This window comes from Microchirus variegatus (assembly GCF_963457635.1).
Source record: "Microchirus variegatus genome assembly, chromosome: 15".
Taxonomy (NCBI): domain Eukaryota; kingdom Metazoa; phylum Chordata; class Actinopteri; order Pleuronectiformes; family Soleidae; genus Microchirus; species Microchirus variegatus.
In genome coordinates this window covers 7,891,628-7,907,963 of record NC_139816.1, presented here as the reverse complement: position 1 = coordinate 7,907,963, position 16,336 = coordinate 7,891,628, and the positions used below count along the sequence as shown (strand labels likewise).

The 16,336-nt window shown below is 41.7% G+C and overlaps 2 protein-coding genes across 3 annotated transcripts; both read left to right on the top strand.

The window, feature by feature from the left end:
• Window positions 1–439: 439 nt before the first annotated feature.
• Window positions 440–10,617, top strand: gyg1b (glycogenin 1b). 2 transcript variants are annotated; one of them, XM_083901392.1, is made up of 8 exons: window positions 440–568; window positions 3,268–3,403; window positions 3,490–3,664; window positions 3,756–3,918; window positions 7,714–7,840; window positions 9,076–9,292; window positions 9,519–9,560; window positions 9,810–10,617. In XM_083901392.1, the coding sequence occupies exons 1-8, from the start codon at window positions 562–564 to the stop codon at window positions 10,005–10,007; spliced, it is 1,065 nt and encodes a 354-aa protein (XP_083757518.1). In that variant the 5' UTR covers window positions 440–561; the 3' UTR covers window positions 10,008–10,617. The 2 variants fall into 2 exon arrangements, with proteins under 2 accessions (XP_083757518.1, XP_083757519.1); XM_083901393.1 differs by lacking the exon at window positions 9,519–9,560.
• Window positions 10,618–11,415: 798 nt separating this feature from the next.
• bdh1 (3-hydroxybutyrate dehydrogenase, type 1) lies at window positions 11,416–15,585 on the top strand (the record flags this gene model as incomplete). Its single annotated transcript, XM_083901618.1, has 5 exons — window positions 11,416–11,628; window positions 12,283–12,393; window positions 12,750–12,891; window positions 12,977–13,129; window positions 14,226–15,585. The coding sequence occupies 5 exons, from the start codon at window positions 11,416–11,418 to the stop codon at window positions 14,690–14,692; spliced, it is 1,086 nt and encodes a 361-aa protein (XP_083757744.1). The 3' UTR covers window positions 14,693–15,585.
• Between the last annotated feature and the right edge of the window lie 751 nt (window positions 15,586–16,336).

Below are 16,336 nucleotides of genomic sequence, written 5' to 3'. Positions count from 1 at the left end.
GCTCCGCAAAACAACGCAAAACAACAACAAAAAACATGTTTTTCGCATTGTGTGTTTTAGAGGAGAAAAGACAACATGAGACAAAGCTAGCTAATGTGGCACAAAATGGCCGCCCCCACAAAGCAAGCCCCTTGCCGCACGTATACATAAAAGTCTGATATTAAACGCTACGGAAACCAAATAGCTGTGATTTTTAGGAGATTATACAAACATAGTTGTGAGTAGTTTATTTAGTTTTGGACAAAGAAAAAACGTTGTTAAATGTCACACACTGGACCTTTAAAAATGTCTGTCCACGGTGCTGGGCGAGGGTGAGGGTGAGGGAGGGGGGGCGCGGAGGCTTCACTCAGGCAGCAGGTGGGTGTGTGTGTGTGGAGACACCGTCACATGACGCCGCGTCTGGCTGTTGTCACACTGGTATAAATCTACCTCTGGAGATTCGCTCAGCCCTTCTTTCTCCTGCACACTCAGTCGCCGAGTCTCCAAAGTCCGGGCTACAAAGTAGCTTCGACTCCTCCTCGTCCTCCTCCACCTCCTCCTTCACCTCCTTCTTCTTCAGTCATGGCTGGTACGTTACATTTTGACATTGAAACGCGCGGAGGTTTGTGGGCAGCGTGGACTCACGAACGTAGTTTGTGAAAGTAGGGAAAAGTGTCCAGTGTTGATTTAATAGTTGTGAAAATGGCTGCACTTGTCGCTCATTATCTTGTCCGGGTGACACGGGTTTATTATTTCAAAGTTGTTGAATATGTTTATTTGCAGATTAGTTTCTGTTAATTATTGACAGCAAAGTTAATTAGTTAATTTATTTTAAGACTTGAGGACTATATCGTGCGGCGCATCTCACACGCGTGAATGAGACATTCGATTGGCGGAGGGATATGATGTCAGACGTGACGTCAGCGTCCGCTTTGATTTTTAGACATTTTTAAAGAGCAATGCTGCGCACGTGACTGCATGCAGCTGTGATGTAGTTTAATTCAGACACAATTCACTTAAAAAGCAATTTATTTTTGCTTTATCTAGGCTCTGTTTTAACGCTTTGGTCAATGATTTAAACCTGTGTTTGTCCCAGGACTTTGGAGTTGAGACTTTTGCATGATAATGATAATGATCATGATAACTTAAACCTCCCCTCACAGTCATAATGATTACAACATGCACTTGTTTCTATCAAGTTATTCCTCGTTTAATATATGAGGCTACGTTTAAATAGTGCAGCACCATTTGAATAGGAAGTATATGAGGTAAAGTAGGTGTGGAAGCTGCTTTTTGTTCATACGTGTGTTCCATTGGAGGAAAATGCTCTTTGCCTTATTGACACAGGACCCCAGTCATACGTGTCATGTCATGTCTGTTCAATGATTTAAAAGTGTATTTTGACCTCTATGTAGGTCCCTGAACCTGTGTGTGATTGCATGACTGATTTCTTCACCGTATCGCGACGACTCTCTTTAAACAGGCGTTTGCACGTTCACTAATCTTGGTTTCTTTTAAATGTTTGTCTGTGTTTTGTGAGCAGCGTAATTCAAAATAACAGGCACAGGAATCGATCGGTTCCAGAACAAGAGTTGCGATTTGGGTTTCCTGCTATTAAAAAAGACACGAAGATGCAATTTTACTCATGAAAATGTCAGTTAGGTTATAAATCAAGTCAAAGATGGAGTTGTTTTTTCCCCAACCTGCACCCAGGAGTCGCCCCCTGGTGGATAACTGCTTCTAACTTTGTTGGCTTTAACGTTTCAAACTCATTTTCACTGAGGGCCACATCAGCATAATGGTTACCCTCAAAGGGCCAGATGTAACTGTCGTACAGAATAAATGTAACTAAATATAATGTAAAATGAAGGTAACTACTCTGTAACATATTGCTAAATAACTTTCTGTATTTATTACTTGTTCAAGTTACAAATATGATGCACTATAGATGCAACCTGGTCCGTGATGGTGATGCCACTTTGTGGGTAACGCTATCGCCGTGCATTGTGGAAAATGTAGTTTATGGTCAACGTTAACACAGATTTTTAAGACCAATTAAACACTCGCGGACCACATAAAATGACGTGGCGGGCCACATCTGCCCCCTGGGCCTTGAGTTTGAGCCCTAAAGGCTTCATCCATGTCTTTAAAGAAGTGGATTTTCATGAAAATTGCATCAATAACCCTGCATAAATATCAGTATTATACTATGTGGTTGAACTTGATGATCTCGAGCCATCCGTAGTTTTGACGCCGTGGGAAACGTGCGTCCTTGGCGGACGATGGCATGTCTCGCACTGTGAGCGCCGTCTTTCAGTTTGTGTGTTTTATGAGAGGCTACTTGTACAAATACTACACCACGGGCCTGCTGCACCAATCCAAAAGAGGGCGTGAGGTGACGATGAAGCAGTGAGACGGCAACTTTATTCCCCCCCCCCCTCTTCACTGACGCTGCAAAGTTCTGCACTCTCTGACTTCTGCTCTGCTGCTTTTTTTTTTTTTATGAGTTTAACAGCATCACTAAGGTGTTTATATAAACACTGAGCTGTTTGGCTCACATGCTGCAGTCGTACAACCGCTGCAGCTGCCGCGCTTACTTCATCGTTTCAATTTATTTTGTCCACCTCACAGACGAGTCATTGTTCAGGAGCAGGAGTTGGCAGGTAGCTGACGATTGAGAGGTGGTGGTGTTGGTGCTGAGCACAATAATGAGACAATAAATCTGGTTACACCACCAAAGTCTTAAAAGTGAGAACTGCTGCTTGTAGAAATCAAAATGTTTGAAGTAATCAACTTAATCCTTGCTAAACCTCCTTTTTTTTCATGGATTCTGTGTGCAAAATTAGGATAATTCATTACCTCAACCACTGGAGACCCTATGTGAGGCACTGCATTACCATCATTTATGAACATGCATATTATACTAGTGCACGTCAACCTGTGGAGTTCCTGTGACGTAGATCTGATCTTCTATGTGGACGCTACGTTGACAGAGGTTTACGTTATACCTCTATTTAAGTTCATGATGAATCGTTTGGTCCATAAAATGTTAAAAAACGTCGATCTGTGTTTGTCAAACCTGGAAATGACGATGTTCTCGAATGTCTCGTTTTGTCCACAAACAAAAATGACTCAGTTTTAACGATTTCTTTGTCGTGTGGAGCAAAGAAAGGAAGAGAATGTTCACGTTTAAGAAGCTAAAACGATCAGAAATCTTGTTTAAATATCATCTTCACATACACGAGTATGCAAAAGTTGTGTGTTTTTGTGTACCCCTTTTTTTTCCAGACCAGGCTTTTGTGACGCTGGCGACTAACGACAGCTATGCTCGAGGTGCCATGGTTTTGGGCAAGTCCCTGCGTAACCACAACACGTCCAAGAAGCTGGCGGTACTCATCGGTCCACAAGTGTCCGAGCCGTGCCAGTAAGTAAAAAAAACACTTACTTGTCGTTTGTGGGTTTTTTTTGGAAACGTGTTGTGTTCATCATCATCATCATCATCATCATCAGGTCGCTGCTGAAGAGCATCTATGACGAGGTGAGGCTGGTGGACGTGCTGGACAGCGGAGACGCGGCACACCTGTCCATGATGAAGAGGCCCGACCTGGGCGTCACCTTCACCAAACTCCACTGCTGGACGCTGACGCAGTACTCCAAATGTGTGTTCATGGACGCAGACACACTGGTGAGAGAGAGAGAAATTAGCGTTTTATCATTAGCGGGAATAAACTTTCTCATTGTTGTTGTTGTACTCAAATGTTGTGTCTGTGTCTCAGGTGCTTTCAAATATAGACGAACTGTTTGACAGAGAAGAATTATCAGCTGCTCCTGACCCTGGCTGGCCCGACTGCTTCAACTCCGGCGTGTTCGTTTTTTGTCCGTCCATGGAGACTCACGGCAAACTGCTCCAGTACTGTACGGAACACGGCAGCTTCGATGGTAAGCTAACGAGGGAGCGTTTTATTTGCTCTCGTTTGTCCTGAAAAACCTGAGTTTCCTTAAGTTGATCCAAAGACATTGATGTTATTTGTTTACTAGTGTTTATTTGGAGCTTTTCATTTGGCCTCTGTGCCTCTGACATTAGGGGGGAAACCTGTCCTGTGAGCGAATCTCTTCATATCTTATTCAAATATTTACTATGTTTTTGATTTAACGCAACTGTAGAATAGCTGGCATGTATTCACTGCCTTAACCTGTGAAGAAATTGGTTAAATGAACACCCTTTTCTTTATTATAAATGTATATAAAATGCATTTATTTTTATCTTTAGTTTTGTGAAATTAAACGCATTTGCTGCTTATCTTGATGCTTTTTTGTACATTTAAAGGACATGAGGCGTGACATAATAATTCTAGTTTGTGGATTTATAAAGAAATCCTTGAGTTTTCTATCTATTTTTATGCTAAGCTAAGATTCTGGCTGTATAATCTTACTTCAGAGAGTAAGAATTACACTAATTTCAAATCAAATTGTTTGCAATGAATGTCGACAGAAGAAAAAACTTAAGATCCACAATCCCTAAAAACTCCAAAATCAGGTTGTTTTTTTGGGATTTGTCAACAAATCTGTATCAGAAAGACTTCGGCATGTGACTAATGCCTGGTTCACCGCAGCATAGTTTGACGTGATCACTAATTCCACCTAAAACACATCGGCTTTGATTTGCTATATCTAATATTAGGTTTTTTTTGGTAACGTGACGCTCAACTGAGCTTATTTATCTTTCAGCTGTAAGTGAAGTCTTTGTGTGTGTGTGTGTGTGTGTGTGTGTGTGGACACAAGGCTCTCCTGTGGCACACTGTCGGAGCTCTGCTGAGCTATTCACAGGGGGCTCTCGCTGGAGCGATCGGGTGGGTGAACGGGGTGGGGTTGGAAGTTAAATTTGAGAGGGCCTGTTTAGCTCGCAGCGCTGGCTGACATTCTGCGTTCTCTTCTGGGTGAGACGCACTCTGCTGTGAACTGGATTGCTGCTCTGGGATCAGCGGCTGAAAAAAGTCAGCAGTGTTTCTGTGAACAAAAAAAACTGCTAAACCTGGAATCGGATATTTGGTGTTTTATTTTAACATGAGACCACACTGCAGTATTACTGTAGCTGAACCTGTTGAACCCTCCATAAGCTTCTGATTACATAAGTCTAAGAATTGCACAATTTGACTTCACTTTGCCCTTGGCTCTAATGCTGCGTTTAGATTCTCGTGCCGTTATCACCGCCCGACTTCCCAAAGTGATTTTTGAGTGATGAGATCTCTATAAATGCAAGGAATGTCGCTCTGTGAATAGTAGGAATGTGTCTCTGAATAGGCCGCCCCAGTTGTTTTTTTTTGTCCTTCTATTGGGGCGGCCAGTCCAGTTTGACACGGTGCAGTCTGATGTGTCAGCAAAAAAAATGTGCCGCGGAGGAAAAGACGGAAATCGCACGGCAGCCTCTCCTCAAAGATATCTCATCTTCTTGTGATAAACGACCGCAATCGAAACTCCAATTATTTCAATTATGATTGTTTAAGTCATGAAAATGGGGGCTTTTATTCTGAAAATGTGCTAAAGGTGTCTGGCTTCCTGTCCCCGGGTTAAACACACACAGCGTGAGTAAAGCTACTGGAGAGCTATTTTAAGGTAGCTTTAAAAAGGTCATAACTAATAAATGTTTTAATCAAAAAAGATTAAGAGTAATCATTGTTTTTTTTTTTTTCAATAATCTCCAGTAGCAGCCAATAAGAATCTGAACTTCCATTTTTGAACCTGTGACCAACTGTCAATCACACTGATGTCCACTCATATGTGGCATAAATCTGTTTTCTTCCTCTACAGAAGCATTATTGACAAAATGTGTTTAGTGACGTTATAAATCAAGTGTGAAATCAGTGAAATTTCTACGTCTATGGTTCTTTGTGGAATTTAATGACCACTTTGGCTCCAAAAAGACGTCCCCACAATGATGTTTTCTGTAAAGCTCGAGTAGCTGTGGATCTTTTCAAAAGTGTTAAATAACAAAAAGCCTGTTTTCACTTGTGTGGAAGAGGAGACGGTCTCTCCCTCTGAGAGTCTGTCGGGACCAATTGGTTTGCTGAATAACGGACAAACGCTTTGAAGGGACGCCAAACTGTTTTTTTCCATGAGTCACAGACACAGACATCATTGTCCTGATTTTGTGCTTCGTCAATAACGCTTCACAAAGTAGTATTGTTTTTATATTTAGCGTCTGTTAGCCCGCTGGTATGCTAATGAGCGAAGCTGTATATAAATAGCTGTGCGCGGTCTTTTACACGTGCACGGACGCATACGTTACTTTGACCTTTTTTTTTTTTTTTGCATCGTTATCAGCTCCGCTCTACTGTACGGGAAACACGTGAAGTGGACTTGGTCTCTGAAGACGAGTGGAACATGTTGTCCTGTGTCAGCACTTCTGCTGTTGCCAAGACAAACTGTCACGGACTTATTCATGCACGTTCTCAGGCCTACGACGGTTGCGTCTTATAAAGTTTAGAAACCCGCAAGGAGGTGGTGTGTGTGTGTGTGTGTGTGTGTGTGTGGACACAAAGTGCAGCTATGTGTGTTATTTTAAACTACAGCCATCTGTGGCGCGCGGGGAGCACAGAGCTGCGTCTGTCCAAAAAGGTCTCACCTTGTACCGGTGTTGAACACACGTGTGCTCATGTGAAGGGAGTTTGTGCGGTCGGTGGCTCTAAAACACGGCGTTGTTGTCGATGATGTAACGTGTTTTTTTTTGGTTTCACACTCGCAGTATAACTGGACCTACTTGTGCGCAGACTGTCCTGAGGTCTGTGTTTGTATAATAAACCACGTCCACGATGAGGTCTGCCCTACTTCAACAAGCAGCCGCAGAGAGCGAGAATTAGTGTGAGTGGAGCTCTATCACTGGAGTACAGCTCAAGTACAAACATGAAAGCGAGGGCTGTCGGAGAGGGAAATGTTTATTCGCGTCGCTAACGCACAGAGAGAAGTATTTTAAGTACTTGTGTTTAAGTTGTGCTATTAAACGAGTGCAAACAGACAATCCCTGGTGTCGGACGCGTAGCCAGGCTCAAAGGTGTGCGGCCATCTGCCTCGACAGGTTGGGGTGAAAGGGGAAAATGGGCGACAGAAAGGGGCTTAAGATCTAGAACTTTTTTTTTTTTGAGCTATGTCATAAAACAGCAACTGAAAACGGAACTCCATGCGATCTGCATCTAAATGTTGTCGAGCTATGCTAACGGAAATAATAAATTAGCTTTTTCTTAACCTGTCGGGTGTTTCTTAAGATTAAGTTTACAGTAGTTTGACGGCATGTCGACGCAACTGAAGTCCTCCTCTACCTTTTTTTTCACGTAACATCACCATAAACATTGATTTTTTTTTTTTTTTTTTATATGTGAGCATTTGCTGTGAACAAAGTGGGATTAACACGTGGAGATTTTAATTTTTTTGTCTCACGTCAGAAAGCGCAACCGCGTCACAGAAGCTGCCATGGTTTGGATGTGGAGGCGAGTCTTTGACCTCCTTTTTCTCGACATGTAGCTGTGAAATGTCAACAAGTTTATCGTGTTTTGGTGACGTTAGCGACCGCGCGGAAACCTAGACACCCGGCAGTCTGTCCTTAATCCGCGTTAATCTCGAATACTTTTTGCGAAAGACGAAATCGGAGCTGCATTTCTTTTTTTTAAATCTATGTAAAGACCGATGAGGTGAGTTTAAAAATGAACTTATGTCAATATTTCCCTCACTTCTGTGTTGCAGGAGGAGACCAAGGTGTTCTGAACGGCTTCTTTAGCGACTGGGCCACGGCTGACATTTCGAAACACCTCCCCTTCATCTACAACCTCAGCAGCATATCCATCTACACTTACCTCCCGGCGTTCAAACAGTAAGTGTTAGTCTGCCAAGGTCGCGTGTCTACGAACCCCCGCCCAAAAAAAACTATAAAAAATCTTTGTGAGACTTGGATACTGTGGTGGACACAAAGCCACGGTGTAAGCGGACACTGGATCACATGAACACGTAGTGACATCGTGACACGACATTAGGTTACGATGTGAGGCAAGCGCTGCGATTAAAGCGAGGCTGTGCCCAGCAGCAGGCCCTCGTCTCTGGGTCGGATGTCCAACCATGAGCTCCCGAACAGCTGATCCTGAACCTTAAAATAGAGCCGTTTATTTAAAGACTTTTTTTCGTGTTAAGCCTCGTCATTGTGCCTCGCGTCTTAAGCTCCCTCCCTCTCGTATCTCTGCCTCTAACCTCTCATCACGGAAAAACAATCCCCCGTCAACAGCGGGCATTTCTTGGCAACTGAATCGGAATGACGCGGGTGATTAACGGGTAATAAAAATGTTTTTAGCCGTCGACACCACTGCTGACGTTTGAAGATTTTGGTTCGCTTTTTTAAAACGACTCTAAAAACACTTTATCTAATCCTGCACCTTCTAAAACATCACTTTTAGAGCTGAAACAACAAATCGGGAACTATTTTGAACTATATTACTCGGGTTTTAGGCTTTTTTTCATTATTGCAACAGGATTTCTGATTGTTTTAGCTTCTGAAATGTGAGTATGTTCTTTGTTTCTTTGCTCCATATAACAAAAATAATTAAAAACTGAATCATTTTGAACATTTTGATAACATTTTCTGACACTTTATGGACCTCACAATTATGAGAATAACCGTCAGTTGCCACTCTAGTCGCGTTATAAAAGTAGAAATAACATTTAAAAATGTGTATACAGTCAAACTAGAGGAGAGGTTGGAAAAGTAAGGCTTTAAATTGGATGTCAACGATGAGACCTGAGCGTTACACAGCTGTATGTGAAGATAAATAAGTCATATAAAAGTGTCCCACAGGTGATGTCATCGTCTCAGCTGTCAATCATCATCATCATAGCAAATTAAAAACACTTTCTCACTTCACTTCAATGATATAAACATTCAAAAAGCTACATTTCTTGTGTATTTTGTGTATGTACTATTAATACTGCTGTCAGCCACTAGGGGGCGATTTGCTTCACTCTTAAGGAGCTGTCAGGGAGAGACTTAATGGAATATTTCCTCTATAGCTGTAGAAAATAATTTATTATTTAATAAAACGAATACCTTTTTCCTTTCAGATACGGCGGCAGCGCCAAGGTGGTCCATTTCTTAGGGAAGACCAAGCCGTGGAGTTACAAGTACGACCCCAAAACCAAGCGGCTGACGGGAAGCATGCAGGACGCCGACACGCATTCCACCTTCCTCCTGGACTGGTGGAGCCTGTACTCCACCGCCGTTGTACCCATGATGCACGTGGAGTACGGCGAGCAGCCGTTCCACTCCGGATGCGAGGAGGTAAACGGGAGGGAGGGAGGAGGAGGAGGGGGTAAATTGATTGATTGATGATAAATTGTGACTTATTTTGTATGTATTTTACATTACCTGCTGTGGCGACTCCTGGAGAGGGAAGATCTGAAAGGGGGGAAAAAAAGGAGAATTGTTTTTCATAAATGTGTTGTGTTTTCTGATTCTGGATGATGTACCCACTTTCTATTTCCTCCCCCTTATTCATCTCAAAAAGCCCCAGTATAGTGGTGACACAGTCACTTCTGAGAGTCAACAGGTATGGAGATAATCATTTGCTGTTGTTTTCTAGCTTGTTGGCGCCTGGTTTAGTGCTCCTAATACTCGACTAGGAAAAAAAAAAAAAAGTAGAAACCAGAAGCTTCTGCTTGTTTGGCCATTTATTTGAAAAAAGCGCTATGTGTGGCGATTTCTAGTGCTTTTCCAAAGGCAAGGAAACACTACGTCTACTCTACGTCTGTGTCTACTGTTGTCTCATTGTTGTGTTTAATTGTCTGTTTTGGCTCAGGTTGAAAGCTCCTCCTCTCACACACAAGCACACGCACAAGCCCAAGCACTAGAGGAAGCCGGGGCGGAGGCAACGGCGGCGGAGAAGCTGTCGTCGGACGAGCGGCGGGAGAAATGGGAGCAAGGTCAGGCGGACTACATGGGAACGGACTCATTTGACAATATCAAGAAAAAGCTTGATAGTTTTCTCAAAAAATGAATAAATGGCAGAAAGAAAGAAAGAAAGCAGAATAAATAAATAAAATTAACAGAGCACTTGCAGTAAAAAAACAAATGCACCACACGTTTTTGTTTTGTTATTTTCACTTTTTCTGAACTTGAGGCGACTCCACCAGCGATATCCTCTCCATACGTCAGTGTTAGTGCTGTTTAAATGTCTGTTTACTGTGGCACGGGTATCTGCTTCACTTTGGGGTTAATTTCCATTTAAAAACTGCAGTTTTTTCTTTATATCTCAGCCGGATCTCACGTTTGTTCTAGTGCACACTGCAGTCTCTTTACATGTACATTCTTATCGTTTTTCTTTTTTCTATGATTTAGTCGTCTAGTACTGGCGTGGTGGTCTCACAAGTGTTTAATTTCTTTGCAGTCGGACATGGCTATAAAAGCATGTTTACAGAGTTTCACATAGAGTTTACACTTAATCCTCAGTGCCTTTTGGTGTTTATTGCACGCTCTACTGCCTTTTTGGAGTTTTTCAGTGAGTTACTGTTAGGTTTTTTTTAGACATTCTCGCGTAGTAGCTGATCAGGATGTTGACTGTACCACAAACATTTCATCTGGAAATATTAAAACATGGAAACAACTTCTTTGAATTTTCTTCAATTCATTTTTTAAATAACTGGGTTGTGATGATTTTTATAGTGTTTACTTAATCGGTCAGGTGGGAAATATCAATTTAAACACACTAATATTATTCAAATTGATGAACCAAGGCATGAATGTTTGTTTTAAGAACTAAAACAAATAACCAATGTTTGTTTTAGTTCTTAAAATGTCCTCAAAATAATGTATTAGCAACTACATTAATACATTCTAATCCTGTGCACAAAAATAAACTAGATGTGAAAGTTGCAGGATCTCCAGCCACCACTAGGGGGGACTGTCGGGCCCTTCCCACGCGTATGTAAATATCAATATATTTCTGGTAATTTTCTGTTTGAATATCCATATTAGGAACGTTTCCAGTCGGATAACAAGTGTGTCTTCGTGGCGATAGTGGAAAAAAGGTGCAGTTAAAAGCCTGTTTGTAGTGAATTTCTTCATAGTTTCTGTTTAATTTACTGTATTAAACAAAAAAAAAGGGGTTCGGGCCAAGATGGTACACTGGTATGTATTTCCGGTTTCTCCCCTTTCGGAGGCTCACTCACTTCCGGTTAAAAAAATACGACTTTTATTCAAGTTTTATGCATTTTTATTAAATATAAGCTTAGAAGGGTTTGACGTGACAATTGGGGAATGTTCGTATTAAAGTTTTGTGAAGGGACGAACGCAGGGAAAAAAATTTTTTTAAGAACTTCTGAGACGAGTGGGCGTATTTGGCCGTGACCACATAGCGGATAATGTGACAGCGTCGTCCGCCAGTAAAGTTAACACACACCGTCAACATGGCCTCGGTGTCCACGCTCCGGGCGGCTCTGCTCGTGTCGTTCTCCGTGTTCCTGACGCTGCTGCTGGGCTTCGGGCTCCCCGCGCTGCTCAACGCCGTCATGAGGCTGTTCGGTTTACCGGAGAGCAGCGTCACCGAGTGCATAGTCGTGCTCTATTTAGCGTTTGTGCTGTGCGTCGCGACCCCGAGAATTCCCAGGGGATTTGTGGAGGTAAATACTGTCAAAAATGTGCATGCTCTTGTGTTATAGAGAAGTATTGTATTTTGTTGTTGTATTATAAAAAAAACAAAAAACCTGTAACACATTCACTAAAGACGTGTTAGAACACTGCGGTCACATGTTGCGTAATAACTAAATTCTTACAACCCCTTGTCATTAATTGTTTCTTGATTAGTGCACATGCTATTAACCCGTGTGCAATATGTGACCTACATTTGCTGTAAAAATATGTAAAAGCACTGTTTTTAAAGGTGCTATACAAATAAAGTTATTATTATAATAATAAGTAAGAGTGGACCAAACCACTCCTGCAATAATCTAAAAACAGTTGATGTGCCTTCAACAAACATCACTATACTATTTTAAAGTGTTAATTTGTGTTGACTATGTCCCCAACAACTTTCCTGTATATATATACGCCTATAGCAGCCTATAGTATACGCCTCATCAATATTACTGTAAAAGGTTAAATTGTTCTTTTTATGAAGCTTCTACTTCCTTCCTTGACTTTCTGTTCATATTTAAAGGTCGTAACCTAATGCATACTCTCTCTATATGATTGTATATTTGTTTTAATGTGTGGAGCAGGTGTGTTTATGTGTTTTCATGAGGTAAAGTAAATGTATTTGTTGCTCCTCTGTGCAGGTGAATGGGAAAGCGGTGTTTATTACGGGCTGCGACGGTGGCTTTGGACATGCACTCGCCAAACATTTGCACAGTCTGGGCTTCACCGTCTTCGCTGGGTGTCTTTTAAAGGTAACGCTTTGAATAATTGAACACATGGCAGGCTCTACCTTACACCGTATATATGTATACACATTCTCAGGTTTAATTTAAGGTCGCACAGGGACAGATTTAAAGTCATGTTTTTGCTTTATCGTCTGCATGAGGGACGTGGGGGGGAGCTGGAGCCAGTCCCAACTGATAGGGACAAAGGGTTGGGTACACTCGTCAGGAAGGGCAAACACACAGACAGACTAACACTCACTCTCACAGAAAGGCCCTTTATCATTCATTTATTTAACCAGGGAGTCCTCAGAGATAGACATCCCTGTTTGACAGGTGAAGAATATACCGTAACCGCAGGTGTGACGTTCTGTCGTTTCCTGCAGGACGAAGGCGGAGAAGGTGCCAAGGAGCTGGAGGAGTTCCACTCGGATCGAATGAAGGTGGTGCAGCTGGACGTCCGCAGCGAGGAGCAGGTGAACCAGGCCGTCGAATATGTCCAAGAAAACCTGCAGGACTGTGAAAGAGGTAAAATATTAACAATAACAACAACACTGCTGACCCTCTGACCTAAAAAACCTGAGGATCATTCACTCTCCCGTCTGTGACTCAGGTCTGTGGGCCGTGGTGAACAACGCCGGCGTGTCCACCTTTGGAGAAGTGGAGTTCACCTCGCTGGACACCTACAAGCAGGTGTCAGAGGTCAACCTGTGGGGAACCATCAGGGTCACCAAAGCTGTGCTGCCGTTAATCCGCAGAGCCAAAGGTCAGCAGCTCTATCTGTGTCTGCACTGTAGATTAAGCACTGGAGAAGTTTATCACATACATACATATATATAAACATATATGTATATATATATGCATGTGTGTATATATATTTACATATACACACATATATATATACATGTACATTTACGTATACACACATGTATATATACACATATATTTATACACACACATATATACATATATATACACACATATATATACACACATATATATACATACATATATATACATACATATATATACATATACAAACATACATATATATACACATATACATATATAAACATACATATATATACATATACACACACACACATATATATGTATACATATATATACATATGTGAATAATTAACATAGTTAGAATTCCTGGTAGGGAGAAATCCAGTAAGTCGTGTCCCATGATTTCAGTGAGGAATGCTAACAGTTTCCCTGTCCTTATTTTTACACTTTAAATAATTATAATGCATTTATTCGTGTTTCAACAGAAACATAATATCAATTGTCAATTATTCAATCTTTGAAATAGAATCGTAATAAATGGTGAAATGTGTGTTTTTAGGCGACATTTTATATAATTATTATTATTCTATTTTGGATTGTTCATATTCTAATGTTTGTAATTTGGTAATTCTTCATCTTTGAAATCTATCATCTATATATATGTACATATATACGTATACATACACATACACACAATGTCTAATATCTGACAGAAATCACAAAAATCAAAGTAATGGTTGCAAAAGAGTGAGCAATTTAGGTGAAATATCTTTTTTTGTGATATTTATGATGCATATTGTAATTAGAGCTTATCTATTAATCCAAATATTGTGTGTCAAATTAGCCATTTTAAATGTTAAAAAATGATCTTCACCTACATACAAACACATCCTATCAATCCTTAGTTCAACATTTACAGATTTAAAAGCAAGATGGAGCCTTACTACATGAGATACCATCAAAATATGAACTACTGTACACTAATGCATCAACTTAAAACTTAAACTGTAAAACTGCATTCTTTAAAATCATCATAAAACATGGATCAAACCTCGCTCTTGTGTCCTCAGGTCGTGTCGTGAACATGATCAGCTTGTACGGGAGGATGGGAAACGCGATGCGCTCGGCTTACTGCGTGTCCAAGTACGGCCTGGAGGCTTTCTCCGACTGCCTGCGCTACGAGATGAAGACCTGGGGAGTGAAGGTGTCCATCATCGAGCCGGGAAACTTCATCACGGCCACCGGCATCATGACGCGGGACTTCGTGGCCAGCGAGGCCAACAAGCTGTGGAACGAGGCGCCCGCGCTTGTGAAGGAGGATTACGGCAAAGCGCACTTTGAGCATCAAATGGCTCAGGTGCGCTCGTTCTGCAACAGCGGCGTCAAGGACGTGGCCCCCGTCGTGGACGACATCACCGACGCCATCGTGTCCAAACGTCCTTACACGCGCTACAACCCCACAGAGCCGCACTGGTGGATCAGAGCGCAACTCATGACCCACCTGCCCGCCGCCATATCTGACCTGCTCTACTTCTAAAAAAGAGTTAGCTTGTTAGCTTCTTCTTTTTTTGCATACTGCGATCAAGGACAGCAGCTGATTTTTCATCTACACTACAGTACAAAAGTCTTAGGCCACCATTAGCGCTGTTATTTAACTCAATACATGATCTCAAGGCAGTGTATGTCGTCAGGCAGACGCCTTTACAATATTATATTCACACAAAGCGCAAACACTCAGTGGAGAGAAAAGAGGATCATCAAACCTCTGATGATCTGCCTAGACCGGTTGTGGTGAAAGGATAAATCTGGGAGAGAAAGTGACAGAGGGAGGTGAGGTAGAGGTTGGAAAAAAAAAGCTTGAATATTATAATGCTATACTATAATGACCATACGTTATAATTATTGAGTTTCTAAAGGTGAAAGTGAGCCCTAACCTAACACTTGAACAAAAGCACGATAGCTCCCCCTGCTGCTTCTCTCAAAGTGAAACCTGCAAATAACAACAGACAAACTTTTCCGACATCATTCAGATCCAAAAATCAACGATCACAGACTGACAGACATAAAAGCAGCAACGCTGAGACGTTCTGTACGTAAGTAGCACTTTACATTCACTGATAAAGCCTTAAAGCTGCACTTTTGTACATCTTACAGACACTAATTTTTATAGTAGTTTTCGCTACTTTAACTCTAGGTCTTTAAAATTTGCTGTGACATTATCCTTTTTAAAATGTGAGCTTTTATTTTGCCTCATGGGAATCTTCTGGGGGGGCAGAGAGACAAAAAACCCCCCGCTGCCTCCGGAACGAACTGAGGTCAGTTACTGTAAATCTGTGGTGAGATTTTGGCTCAAACTCACCGTCAACGTTACGCAATCACAAAACAACACAATCACGCTTTGTCCCACAATGGGTTTGAGTCAAGTGATTAATGGGCATTTTTTTTGTTTTGTATGAAAACTAATGTGAAAAAAAATGTGCTTTATTTTGAAAATGATATAATCAGTGTTGTTTTTTTTTGCTACAAATGATTTTAAATAAAGTGAGCAAACTGTGCCGAATGTGTCATTTGTGATGTAATGAGGCATTTTGGCCACTGGGTGGTGCACAAGCATCATTCAAACACCACTTCTGCCGTTTTCCCCAGTACAAAATCATCAACAATATCCTCCAAATTAAAAAGGCACCACCGTTACATAACTCTGACCTTTATAAACTTGGCTCCTCCGTATCAGAACCAGCATTAACCTTTAAGCAAGTTGAGCCACAGAAGCTTTGGGACCACTTAAAGTAGCTCCTGACCACTCCAGAGAGCAGGAACCTCTAACAATCACAACCTGACCCCTGCTATAGTTGCTTAAATTGGCTATTTTTTCTGCCTCAATCACATAATCTTCTCACTCATCGTCAACAGCTTTGTCCTCCTTACAGTTCCAGACAGAGTCAGTCGTTTGAAAGGCGGAGAACGGCAAGGCAACAGTGATCCAGGAGGATGGATTGAAGGGGAACTTGAGACGGTAACAGGTGACGTAGAGGACAACAAAACAGGGGACACCCTAGACAGCTCTTCAGTCCATCACAGGGCCACATACATAGACAAACGACCCACTCTCACGGTCAATTTAGAAGTGTCCAATTTACCTAATTGCATGTTTTTGGACGACAGGAGGAAGCTGGAGAAA